The 14,114-nt window shown below is 35.6% G+C and overlaps 1 protein-coding gene across 1 annotated transcript; it reads right to left on the bottom strand.

The window, feature by feature from the left end:
- Window positions 1-10,537: 10,537 nt before the first annotated feature.
- Window positions 10,538-13,467, bottom strand: LOC112053585 (centrosomal protein 20). The gene is made up of 3 exons (XM_024093047.1): window positions 13,372-13,467; window positions 11,268-11,306; window positions 10,538-10,837 (listed from the first exon to the last, which is right to left on the bottom strand). Exons 1-3 carry the CDS (start codon window positions 13,465-13,467, stop codon window positions 10,538-10,540), a joined length of 435 nt encoding a protein of 144 aa, XP_023948815.1.
- Window positions 13,468-14,114: the final 647 nt, after the last annotated feature.

The following is a 14,114-nucleotide window of genomic DNA, read 5'->3' as shown; positions in this document are numbered from 1 at the left end:
TTTGAAAGAGATACTTCCAGATTGGTCCCATTTAGACACACTAAAGTGTGCCAACACAGCGATGCATTAACTAATGCCGATTTAATCGTAAACTTTTAGTATTTAAACAGTTCTTTCCCGTGGTTCTTATAGAAATGGCTTTAATTAATACGTCACTGGCTTGGCATCGCCTTCAAAGTGATTAGAAGGTAACACGATGTTATTTTTCGCCTTTATTAGTTAATTTTTGTGACTTTGAAGTATCACATTTTGTCTGACCAAATCCAATATTGATTCAATTTTTGAAAAGAACAGACCTTCAGAACAGAATCAACAGAACTTCTCGACGTCGAGTTTCATTTACAAGAACGTTAACAATTCGTACTAAGGATGATGTTATTTTTTCAGTTCTTAGCAGGTGGAGAGGATTTATATTAGAGTTTTAAAAGGCTGAGTTTGTGGGCTTCCTTGGTGCGTATGGGTAGCTTTAGTTAAAAGTAAAGTTATATTAAATGTATAGTTTAATTACCGTAATTATTGTTATTTTTAACTGTTTAACTTGGAAAGAAAATACTGAGTTTTTTGAAAGAAAAGCTGCCTAAGGCACGGAAGTGTCATCATCATTATTATTATCAACCGACAGTCGGCTCACTGCTGAGCTCGAGTCTCCTCTCAGAATGAAACGGTTTAGGCCAATAGTCCACCACGCTGGCCCAATGTGGATTGGCAGACTTAACACACGCAGAGAATTAAGAATATTCTCTGGTATACAGGTTTCCTCACGATGCTTTTCTTCACTAGATATTTAATTTCTTATAAAAAGCACACAACTTAAAAGTTGGAGGTGCATGCCTTGGACCGGATTCAAACCTACGCCTTCTGGAATCGAAAGCAGGGATCATATCCACTAGGCTATCACGGTCACATTATTATATCAATCAATTGGAAATCTAATTAATAGCCGGTTGTCGCCAATGTCGTTTGACCAATGTTGGTCGATCCTACTAATATTATAAACGCGAAAGTTTGTATGGATGTTTGGGTGTTTGTGTGGATGTTTGTTACTCTTTAACGCCGCTACTACTGAAGCAATTTGGCTGAAATTTGGAATGGAAATAGATTTTACTCTGGCTACTTTTTTTAAAAATTCGATGGTTTCCCCTGATTTGCGAGAACTGATGATTTTGATGATATGAATGTTTGTTACACTTTCACGCCTCGACTATTGAACCGAATTAGCTGAAATTTAGTATTGAGACATATTATAGCATGGATTAACACAAAGGCTACTATGTATCCCGGAAAAATCCATGGTTCCCGAAGGATTTGTGGAAAAAACTAAATTCCACACGGACGAAGTCGCGGGGTCCGCTAGTAGCGATATAATTAAACATTACATCAGTAACAGAGTGGATAAATATCTATCTATGTATACCAATCGTACTAAGCCGCGTACAGAAACTAGTTGCATAGTTTGAAATGTGATTCGTTAGAAATGAACATGCGATGGCAGTAATTGGTACACGGTCGGCTCAGAATAATGATGTTCCTGCGAACACCAATTTGGGGTTGTTTTGTATTATTCCCTCACCTGCCGTGTTGTGGGGTCAGCGCACACTGCTGGGGAATTGCACCTTTTTTTCACACATGCATTTTATGAGTAAATTGAATGTAAAATAAAATTACACAACTAATACAATTAATAAATGACGTTTTTCTAATTGCAGTTTTTTTTAACATGTGCATGATATACCATTTTAAAATCCTCACGAAATACCCTTGAATTTGATACCCATATTGCAGTATACGAAATATTTTTTTTCACCTTACAGTCGTCTTGTAGTTTTTTTTAATTTCACCTATATAAGAACACTTGGGTTATTAAGACAAATCCAACGATATCTTAATTACGTAAATCCGTTTAGCGGTTTGGAAGATATGAGGTAATAAAGAATATTACATACATACATATATATATACTTACATACATACATACAAGATACGCGCGAAAAACATAAACCTTCTTGCAGTCGGGTAAAAAGTGTAGTAAAATATAACCTATCATAAAATTACGAAACTTTTTTCAATCAAAAATATGAAATAATTTCCAACCACCATCTCTTTGAAGTTGTTCTTTGAAAATTAAAACACAACTTTAAAGAAAAATAAAATTGTGTGCAAAGCAAATTAGTAGAGCAGTTTAAGGCTGTCTTAAATGTAGTCAGGGATCCAGCGGCAGTAAATATTCAGCCAAAAGATCAATTCATATTTGTTAACCTACTAGGATAAACCTGGCTGAGTTTGTTGTGGGCTCTTCTCGGACCAAGGCATTTTAGAACCCTCGTAACTTTAATTTTAAGTTTTCGAATAATTATTATCACCATTATCTTAAGTATAATATTACCTGACGTTTCAAAAGAGCTTGTGAACTACGCCTATTTGAAATAAATGAGTTTGGATTTGTTTTGATTAATAGAAGTAATTTCCTTTTCCCGCTAATCAAGGCCTGTCAAAAACGCGGGTGCTTAGACTTTATTTTTCACTTTTTTTGGGGGTTTTTTCTTTACCTATTTATAAATTACCTTTATTCACAGGCCAGCAGTAATGGCTTCGCCTGCATTGAAGTACGTATGCTACTATATGTAATGTTAGAACTTCTAATAGGTGGAATAATAATAATAATTATTATTATCAAATAATCTTTTATAGCAGCACTTGTGGTATATCTAAAATTGCGACGAAGTTTTTGTGTTGGGAACAGTGGCGGATTACTGACATAAACAGAAATAATATGAATAATATTATGAGTGACATAAACTAGTTATGTCAATCATAATATTATTCATATTATTTCTGTCAATGAAATGGCAACTTTTTAACCGACTTCAAAAAAAGAGGAGGTTCTTTGTTCGACACGTATGTTTTTTTAATTTTTTTAAAGTGTTTGTTACCTCATAACTTTGTTACTTTTTGTTTGAAAGAGTATAACTTCTAGATTGGTCGTATTGAATTTTCATGAAAATCGGTTCAGTATTTTTATGTTTAAATGAAAATAACGGAATTGCCCATACTGTGCTCGTGTGTGTAACGTACTTTCGTTACTATGCTAGGACACACTAAAAACAGGAAAAAAAATCTTTTTAACAAAAAAATTCAACCAGCTACAAAAGTAAACTAGAGAGTGATCAAAGTGATGAGAAAGTAGTATATACGATGTTATTTTAAGCTTTTTGTTTACTTTTGTGATTTTGCAGCCGGTTGAATTGAAAAAAAATATATATAATATTTGCACAGTATGTATGATATGATTAAAATATTAAAATATTCGTATATTTATATTAAATATTAATATATTTATATTAAAACTAGCGGACGCCCGCGACTTCGTCCGCGTAAAAATTGATGTAAACTTCTCTACCTCTACCTTATCCTGCTCGTAAACCTACCCAACCCTACCCTACCCTACCCCTACCTTACTCCTACCCTACCGCTAACGCTAACCCTTCCTTCCCCCCACCTTGCCCTACCCTAACCCTACCCGTAACCTATTCATACCCTATCCTACCCTACCCCTAATCTACCCCTACCCTACCCCTACCTTATTCCTACCCTACCGCTAACCCTAACCCTTTCCTACCCCTACCTTATCCCTACCCTAACCCTACCCTACCTCTATCCTACCCCTTCCCTACCTCTATCCTATCCCTACCCTCAGCAAAATTGGTCCAGCCTTTTGTGCGTGGTGCAATGACAAAAAGACTATAATTTCCCAAGCGACTTCTATGCTAATACTATAAAGAGGTAAAGTTTGTGTGGTTGTCGGGGGTAATCTCTGGATCTACTGGACCGATTTGGAAAATTCTTTTACCAATAGAAAGCTACAGTATTTGCGAGTGTCATAGGCTATGTTTGGTCCTCATATTCATACGGGAACGGGAACCACGTAATTGAAACCGCGGGGCGTCAAATAGCGGCATTTCTGCGACTTTCAGAAATTTTGTATTATCTTCGAAACTATATAACTAATTAACATACTGTAAAGGGCAAATCTTATCTCTATAATATCCTTGTGATTATTAAATAATTTATTTTGATAAGGATTTAAGTTTAGTTGTGTAAATAATGACGTAAACCTTAGTTTAAAATTTAAATAATTTATTAAAGTACTAAAGGTACTATATCTGCTAAAATATAAAAGATAGATATATGGTATCGCGGACTTTTTTGTAGAACTTTTAAAGGTTCAAAAAGCCTCCATACATTTATTTCAGTTATACGCAATGGTTGAGGCAGCGCATGCGAATAAGTAAGTTTTTCGGTCTGACCTGTAAGAGAAAACCCGCGATATCTCAGTAGTTATATATGATATAAATATAAAATATAGCCTATAGCACTCCCCAATAACGTAGCATTCTATTGGTAAAAGAATTTTTAAAATCGGTCCAGTAGTTCCGAAGATTACCCCATTTCAAAAAATTGTTACAAACTTACAAACTTACAAACTTACAAACTTTACCTCTTTATAATATTAGTATAGATAGATAATAAAAAAATAATATATTATGTTATTTTTTTGTAGCAGACTAAACTTTTTGGGGCAACATTGTCACCCTATTGGCTTCAGCCTACTTAGCCAGCTGGTAAATCCGCCATTAGTTTCATTATCGAAATATTCATATTACGAATAGTGTAAAGTATATCAGTATTTTTAATTGACTATAACATTTATTTTATTTTATAAAATAAAAATTTTCTTGACTGGTTAAGAATAATCCAAATAATTATTCTTGACCAGTCGTTGCACCAGGCTTAGATCTCAAGATAATGTATTGCATCGTTTATGTAGAACTTTCCACCGCCATCTCTTTGACTACAATGGTTCGAACGTTATCCACTTTAATTAAAGTTGTAAAACGCCACCATCGTTCCCTACTTTAGCTTTAAGTAAGAAAAATGTGACAGCAAATTAACGGGACACCATTTTCGACTCAATTTTTGGACAAAAAAACTGTTAAAACAAGCGGCAGTCATGGGAATTAAAAAATATATTCTAAGTTTTATAATTTTCAACGGAGCCATTAAGGCTTTAATAATATCTAGCGGACGCCCGCGACTTCGCCTGCAATAAACGACCTAAACTTTTTGTGTGACCATTTTCCAAAGGATAAAATCCTATCTTTAAAAGATAAGTTAGGTTAGGATACAATAATAATAATGACAATTCATTTATTACAAGTAACCATGACTCATAATAATCATCATCTATGTTAATTGTATTTAAACCTAATATTTAGACTAGTTAGTTTATATATGACATCGTGGACTTGTTTTGTTGATCTTTTCAAACTAGCTGACGCCACGCGGTTTCACCCGCGTGGTTTCCGTTCCCGTAGGAATACGGGGATAATGTATAGCCTTCCTCGATAAATGGGCTATGGGATTAGCGCGTTCAAACAAACAAACAAACTCTTCAGCTTTATAATATTAGTATAGATATCCATATAGTTTTGTTATGTAAAATTTTATCAAAGGGATTAGTCGGCGTTGTCGATAAAAGCTCCCAAGCGGCTTGACTTTTACAAACACAACAATTACGGTTATATGTCAATCATTTACACGAAATTTCAACGATTTGCATACCAAAACCTTCCTCGTAAACAACTCTATCTATTGTTGAAAACCGCATTAAAACTAATTCAATAGTTTATCTACGTTGATACAGTTAAACAGACGGACGCAGCGGAACACTTTGTTTTTTATATATAGCCGTGATAGCTCAGTGGATATGACCTCTGCCTCCGATTCCGGAGGGTGTGGGTTCGAATCCGGTCCATGGCATGCACCTCAAACTTTTCAGTTGTGTGCATTTAAAGAAATTAAATATCACGTGTCTGAAACGGTGAAGGAAAAACATTGTGAGGAAACCTGCATACCAGAGAATTTTCTTAATTCTTTGCGTATGTGAAGTCTGCAAATCTTCATTGGGCCAGCGTTTTGAACTATCGGCCTAACCCCTCTAATTCGGAGAGGAGATTCGAGCTCAGTAGTGAGCCGAATACGGGTTGATAATGATGATTTAAGTAATTTCTTCAGAGGATCTCTTTGGGGCTATTTTTCGTTAGTTTAACCCCGGATTACTGAGGACCACAATACACATTCTGATCTGGAGGAGAATTTTAAACAACGCATCGAAAGACTTCAGTGCGGACACGACATTCAGCAATGAAGAACGCCACCAAGAAGAGAAGAAGAGAGAGAACCCCGGATTTGAAAACAAACCTAATTATCTATAGTCAAACTATATAACGACGGGGCCAATAAGACAATTAAGTTTTATAAAAAAAATATCACATAAAGGCTTGTTAAAACGGTTTTTTATTATAAAGTTTAGATATTCTTTTTCCAACAAGTTTGAAATTTATCCGAGCAGGCGGGAAATGGTTCCGGCAAAGCTTTGTGGCTTTCAATCAAACCAAAGTCTCGGAGTGTTAGTGAAATATGCATAAAAAACGGTGCCGCCGCCTTTCAATGATTCCGGGTTAAGATCTGGCTCACAAACGACCTGCGCCGTTGACTCGGGAATTTCTACTTTTATCTCAGCTTTGCTAGACGCTTAACTACCTGCGTCTTACTTATATAGGTCAGATATCTAAATATATATAACTTAAAGGTGACTGACTCGCATAGTGATCTTTTAACACACAGCCCAAAGCATTGGACGGATCGGGCTGTTTGGCAAGCAGGTAGATGTTATGACGTAGGGATCCGCTAAGAGAGGATTTTGATCAAATCTACCCCTAAATTCTACCTATAAAATAGGGGATGAAAGTTTGTATGAAACTTTGTCAATTTTGCGGCGATTTAACTGAAATTTGACCACTTTCTGATTTAACTGACAAAACTTGACAAAAAATGTGATTAGATTCACCTATGTCAAATTTTCGTTGCAGCTGAATCAACAGCCACCACGAAACCACAGTTAAAAAAATATAATGAGAATTGATTACTTACTTAATTAATTGTGTGTGGATGACAAAAAATCTCGCATAAACATGATTTCTCCATTCCATTTCTCCAAGTCCATTCGAAATTTCAGCCAAATCCATTTAGTAGTTTTTGCGTGAACATCCGTACAGCATCCATAAAAAATGACACGTTCATAATATTAGATATTTATCTACTAAGTCCGCAACAAACAAAACTCAATACTTTTTGTCATCAGATTCTCACAACAAAGTGAAATAGAATCATTTTTTTCGATAACTAAGACTAACCCAATATTATTTACCTCGCAAAGGTATAACGAGTTATCCCTTTTACACTTCAGTGGATACCCTACCTTTCCCTTATACGTGGGGTTCGGGAAATGCTGATTATGTAAAATTTGGCCGCCTAGGTTGGTACACAACAAAATTACTTTTCCTTATTTGAGACCAATTTTTCATTATTATAGACCAAATTAGACCAAAAATAAGGGTAAAGTTACATAAATTCACAGCAAGCTGAAAATCAGTAAGATTGTTTAAAATATGATGAAAAATAAAATTTGAAAGTTCCCCATATTTCCCCTGTAAGGAAAATTTTTTATACCAGGTCAAAGGTCAAAAATTTTTTTTGCGATTTTCAGCAAAACGGTAAGATTAATCATAAATATACGTTAGGTAAAATTGTACATCACAAAATTATCTACAAAAATGTATCAATACTTTTTTTCCTACGACTTACTGTTTTTGAGCTTGAATAAAAAAAAATTCCTTATTTAGCTTATTTTCCCTGATGGCCAATATTATTTTGTCTGAGATTAAAAAAAAATACAAGATTTTAGTACATTTTTCATTTATCATTTGTATCGTTCTGAAGAGTGGGTCCAATTTCGGACTTCTCCTTTCTGCACATAATCACGTCAGTCGCCACCTTAATAACTATATCACTGGCACAGATTAATCAATAATAAACAGATGGAGCGTACGGAACACAACGGCATAGTAGCCGCTCCAAATACAAAATTCAAAAACGAATACATTCTCGAGTCAGTACGACAAGAAGCGTCGCATCAGTAATTTTCAATATTATTCAAGAAAAAAGGCGTCATAAGTTTTTAAATATTTTAAAAACTGTTTACATAAACTAAAGAAATTAGATGGAGTATTTATTTATTGGTAATTATTATATTAATTTATGTAATTTTTGTTAGTGTTAAATTTTGAAATACAAATTATGCAAAAGTTTGTATATGCGGATGTCAAGGACACGCGTGACGTTTGTTTTTTTTACAGGGTTCTCCGGCTTCACCACGCTGCTTGTAAAGGCTCGCTCTGTATCATCTTTACTCTGTGCTGGGTATATAAAATTAATTTAGCAGACTAGGTAGATATAGGATTACAGAGAGCTAGTTTTACATTATGATCTATTGTGTAACGCGCTCGGGTGTAGTACATAAATCTGGAGGAATATTTCATTTTAAGATCGGCCGACGACGCCCCGCTGCGGCGGCGTTAATAAAGGTTTTCATTAAGGCGTTTGTACGTTAATACACGTTTTGTGTATTATTTATGCTGCCAACCAATCAAGTTAACACTGCCACGCGTTAATTAAAACAAGGTATCTAGTAATATTTAATAGTAATAGTTGAAAACAAAACCAGAGAATTTTTTTAATTCTCTGCGTGTGTGAAATCTGCCAATCCGCATTGGGCCAGCGTGGTGGACTATTGGCCTAACCCCTCATTCTGAGAGGAGATTCGAGCTGAGCAGTGAGTCGAATATGGGTTGATAATGATGATCATGATAGAGACCCGTGATAGCCCAGTGGAGAGAGCCGTGAATAACCCAGTGGATATGACATCTGCCTCAGATTCCGGAGGGTGTGGGTTCGAATCCCGTCCGGGTCATGCACCTCCAACTTTTCAGTTTTGTGCATTTTAAGAAATTAAATATCACGTGTCTCAAACGGTGAAGGAAAACATCGTGAGGAAACCTGTATACCAGAGAATTTTCTTAATTCTCTGCGTGTGTGAAGTCTGCCAATCCGCATTGGGCCAGCGTAGTGGTCTGGCCTAACCCCTCTCAATCTGGGAGGAGACTCGAGCTCAGCAGTGAGCCGAATATGGGTTAATAACGAATGATGATGATGATGAGATATACACTAAGCTAAGAATTTAGCTAGTCTTTTAATATTATCTTAAGAACTAGGGAGGCTTCTGATACATTATCCCAATCGGGAAACGTTATCCTTGTAACTCAAAATCAACACAGACATTGCTGCTTACACGTGTTTTCTCAACTTTGTGTATCAAAATTGAATAAACAAGACCTTTGTTGATTCGTAACAAGAATAACAAACTCGACACCATTCGAGAATAAGTTCTTACATATAAAGATTTATTTTCATCTTAATGTTTATTATTCTGGACATCCTTGTTCGTGTTATTATTTCCTCTGACCTCTCTATTTTAGTTATTTCAATTGTAAGCGTTATAAATGGGAAATCCCGGATTCCTTTTTTTTCTGAGTGTGTAAGTGCCATATGCTCCTTAAGGCAGCTCAGCGGGGTCACCAGGGGATTTGATGATGGGGCCCGAAGGCAGAAGCAGAGTAGATGGGCGGAACGACTCTCTAAGAGCGTCTCCTCTGAGACTCGGACCTCGGCTTAGAGGGCCGTTCGGGAAGGGCGTTTTGGCCTGAGTGTATCAGTCCGGGAGCCGCCGAGATCGTGAGTTTTAAAGCCCACGTCTGGGTGACGTCAGATATCGGGGGCCTCGTCTTCGCCGGCGAAGACGCTGTGTAGCTTGCGTGTTGCCTGGGAAGCATTGTCGTTCGTTATGTCATCGTCAGGACCGTAATCCTGGATTCTTAAAAATCGAAGCCTTAGAATGATATTTCCAAGCGGTCAATTAACAGTTACATGACTATAAGTACTTGAGAACCCGCAGACAGACACTTCGATTTTATTTATATGTACCTATTGATATAACAAGTGCATATAAAAATATACAGGCTGCTCCGGGAGTATTTTCCAAAATTTTAAAGTTATATTCTTTAAGAAAAATTATTCAAAATTGTCTGAGGAACATGTGTTCTAAAATGAATATTTTCGGAGTAAAAAATATTTCTTTTGTAAATAGATCTTAAATTGTGTCCCATAAATCGCATCCTTTTATTATGACCTAGCCAAACTTATTCATTGAAACCTAAATACTATGAAGTAGTTTACTAATGAAGTGTGGATTGTAAATCTCGTTGGTTGCAATATCTCGTCGATATCGACACTCTCACGACAACAATTACGTATTTTAATTAACCGACTTCCAAAAAGGAGGAAGTTCTACGTTCGGCTGTATGTATTTTTTATATAAAATGCAATGATAAATAAAGGCATATGTACATGAATAGTCGGAATTATTTGAATTACTTTGTATGAAGATTTTTTTTTTTTTAGTTAAAAATAAATTAGTTATGCAATTCGGCTCCTATAAGTGGACCTGTCAACACCTTAAAGTTATGGGAAATACACCCGAGCACCCTGTATAGGTACTTGAAAACTTTCAATTTAAGTATTCTCAATGGTTATCTTTCTTGACCTTGTTAATCTTCCTCTTAATACGTTCTGTATACGCGGCTACAATGTTCGACAGTAGCGGCAGAGCTGATGATTTCTCATCATCTTTCACCCCTACTTCAGCGCAGAGCTCTACCCTGGTCTTCTTCTCCTCAGGCATGGCTGCCTCTGACGTCATAACCGACGCAGTATACAGGTAACCATTCCACTCTAGATACTCTTTCACCAGTTCGTTGATAAGTAACACTTCGTTGGTAGGTTTCGGTGGACCGGGACTTTTGGAACCGGTGTTTTGTGATGCCTAAAATAAGGGAGTAAAATTCAAATCAAAAACGTATCGATTCTCATAGTATTTGTGAGAGATAAGGGCCCAAGTCCACTATGATTTTCCTCCTCAGCATAATATTCTTCTCTTCTTGTCTTCTTGTCTTTTTTTAGAGAATTCTTGTCTTCAAATTGCCAGTCACATAGCTTCAAGACCATACTTTGAAAAACACTGGTATACTGGTGACTGGGGCGACGTTTTATGATTGGACAATTGAGGGTCATGGACCCTTGAAACATGATTCATCCCAAAGCCCTAGGAAAGGGTACGAACAAGTCATGCCAGCCATGTCAACAATACCCAAGTTGGATTATTAGAAGATAAAAAGATTGGCTTTAATCGTATTTTTTTTTAATTAAAGCAATAGTAGGCATAGTTAGTTGACTGTAAAAAAAACTTGTAATACCTGTCTTTCTTGAAGAATTTCTATCACCTTGGCTCGCATCTGTGAAATAAATGTATACATAAATATAATGCCCATATCGGCGATAATTATTATATTTGTTTACAATAAACCTGAAACTGCTAAACGGATTTTCATTTGCTTTTCTAGAGTAATTCATGAGCAAGGTTTAGGTATAAAATATGTCAAGGTTTTGTGTAAATCGGTCAAAATATTAAGATAACTGTTGGGAGTGTCGGAAAGACAAGCCGCCAGGGGTTTTCATGGAAGACGCTGCCTACAGAAAAATACCTTAACAAAAAAAAATGCAAAGATACTTTTGTTAACAAAAACAAAATTATTTTAATTTTTTACTAGGGAAAATTGATTTTTTTTTCAAGGAGAGATTTACACTAAAATTAGGAATTCTTTTAATTAAACATGCCCTCCACTTGAAGCGTAGAGTAGAAAAACATGACGTTTGCTTACACTTTCATCTATCCTAAATGAGGATTAAAAAATTAAACTTTTAATTCAATTAGCCGCCCGTACCTATCTGCCGAAATTTAAAATTTCTCTCATCCCTGGAAAATCACCAGAATATACTGCGACGTCGAAATATTTTTAAGCGAACATTTTATTTCAATTTTGTGTTGCAATTCCTGCATTAATTAATTAATATTTTAAGCTATCGCGAGTAAATATAGAGTACGATGTGTCGGATGTACTAATGACCATGTAATTTGTTTATAACTTACCGCTTCGAATTCAGTTTACTTGTGGGTTTTTTTTCACATACACGATATTGCTTTATAACTTGCAGATAGCCGTGGTTTTGGTGGTGGTGGACTATACCTCAATCATTTACGAGATATACCTCAGTGCAATCAAACTATATTGCACGAATTATTTTATTAAAGTATACAATAACACATATATTATTCTTAGAGAAGACCTAATTAAAAATTATTTTAAAATTAAACCCTTAAAATTATTGATTTCAAATTTTCCATTTAGAATAAGGATCTAAATGACATAATTATCCTGATTTCCATTCCCGAAATCAGGATAATTATGTCTATTGTATTAGTATGAAGAACTTTGACTATTGGTCAGGAGCAATGTGTAGAACCGCACAGAAATCTACTTCTATCTGTTTTTTTTATGATCTTGGCTGAAACCCCTTGAACCTACTATATTAAACAGAATAAGAAAAAACAGTCCTTGGCAATTTCTCTGCAAAAAAGGACACCCTAAATAAACTTCTTCAGGTCTTTTATGAAAGGTCTTTTATTTATAGTTGCCTTTGCGAAAACCTCGAACAAGATTGCTAAACGATATTTTTAATTAACATATTTTCTGATCTTCCATCGTCAAAGAGAAGGTTACCTCAAGTCGAAATTAGTCTTTTAGGTAAGCGCAATCAAATTGATTCGCCGGCGCTTTACCAAGACTTTGTCCGAAGAACTAGTTGATACACGTTACTTCATCCGATTATTATATTTCTTTTTGATTTATGCTTCTCAATCCCTAGATTTCTTTCAGTCACAAAAATCTACGACAAAAATTTAACACTGACGATTCACGTCAGAGTTCAATTAAACAAAATCTGAGGCCTGTTTAAGCTAATCAAATAACTACAGAATCATTCTTGATGTTGGTCCAGTCTGTGAAAACTTGACTGAATCAGCAGACCATCTTTTTAGCGTTCCGGTACGATGTGTAGAAATCGAAATGGGTGTGGATTTTTATCCTATACGCCTAACAAGTCAGCCCGCATCATCACTTACCACCAGGTAAGATTGCAGTCAAGGGCTAACTTGTAAAGTATTAAAAAAGTCACGTTACTTAATGAAGTTGCTTTTTAGGGTCTTACATGCTTAAAAAAAGTACTTAGTTTACAGATTTGGCTGTGCTACAATTTTTTCATGTACTAACAAACCCCCTAGTCCCCTTCCAGTGGAAATATGGTGATGAAATATAACCGTTGTTACTCGTTGATAATGTAGCTTTCCATTGATGAAAGAATTTTCAAATTCGGTCTATTAGTTTCGTAGCCTATTCGCTACAAACAAACAAACAAAAAATCTCTCAAAAATATAAGTGTATTACAATTAAACATGAGTACCTCCGCCTGAAATTTATTCAGATGGCCGCTCTTTCGCAAAAGGTTTTTTATGGCGTCCAAAAGCTCCTTTTCCGAAATCGTTTGGTTTCCGCTCATCTCGTAAATGTAAATTCAATTATTTCCAAACGAAGTGCTCTCTATAATGAAGCATCAAATAAAAGTGTAATTCGATCTGAGCCCACTGTTCTTCTCGGCGATTTTTGTTGTATTTTTTTAACAAGTCTTTAATCTTTTAATAAGGATAAAAATTTCTTTTGTACAATAACTGTCCCGTTGCAAAAATAACAACCATTAATTGTACAGCTGTCAGTTCTTGCCAAACTTCCTTGTTCCTTGTTAATGTCTAAAATGACATTTTGTTTTTTTAAAATGACAATAATTTACTTCGCAAATTGTAATTGTAATGAGTCCTCTAAACATTCGGTTGACGAGGGACGACGGCGCAGTCCATAGACCAATAAATGAGTACAAGCCTTTCTGAACATCTATAGGGCATTATTATCATCGTCAGCCATTACCGAGCCAGACTTTCCTTATAGGAGAAGGCATTCAAAGCCTAGACACGCTCATATGTAGGTTTGTAGGCTTTTGATGATAATACTTGACTCTAAAACGACTATCAGATTTAATAATAATAACCAGGACCGAAGTCTTAAGGAGGCGTCCACAGACGTATCGCGTTACATTTTATGACTTTCTATATATCATCAACATCGTCATTATCAACCCATATTCGGTTCACT

Source organism: Bicyclus anynana, chromosome 12, assembly GCF_947172395.1.
Source record: "Bicyclus anynana chromosome 12, ilBicAnyn1.1, whole genome shotgun sequence".
Taxonomy (NCBI): domain Eukaryota; kingdom Metazoa; phylum Arthropoda; class Insecta; order Lepidoptera; family Nymphalidae; genus Bicyclus; species Bicyclus anynana.
This window is presented reverse-complemented; position numbering and strand designations above follow the sequence as displayed.

Excerpts from the sequence above, each read along its gene's own strand:
- LOC112053585 (XM_024093047.1), bottom strand. The coding sequence starts at position 13,467 with ATGAGCGGAAACCAAACGATTTCGGAAAAGGAGCTTTTGGACGCCATA. Across the intron at positions 11,307-13,371 it reads TGAATAAATTTCAGGCGGAG|ATGCGAGCCAAGGTGATAGA; the intron begins GTACTCATGTTT and ends TTTATTTCACAG. Across the intron at positions 10,838-11,267 it reads AAATTCTTCAAGAAAGACAG|GCATCACAAAACACCGGTTC; the intron begins GTATTACAAGTT and ends CCCTTATTTTAG.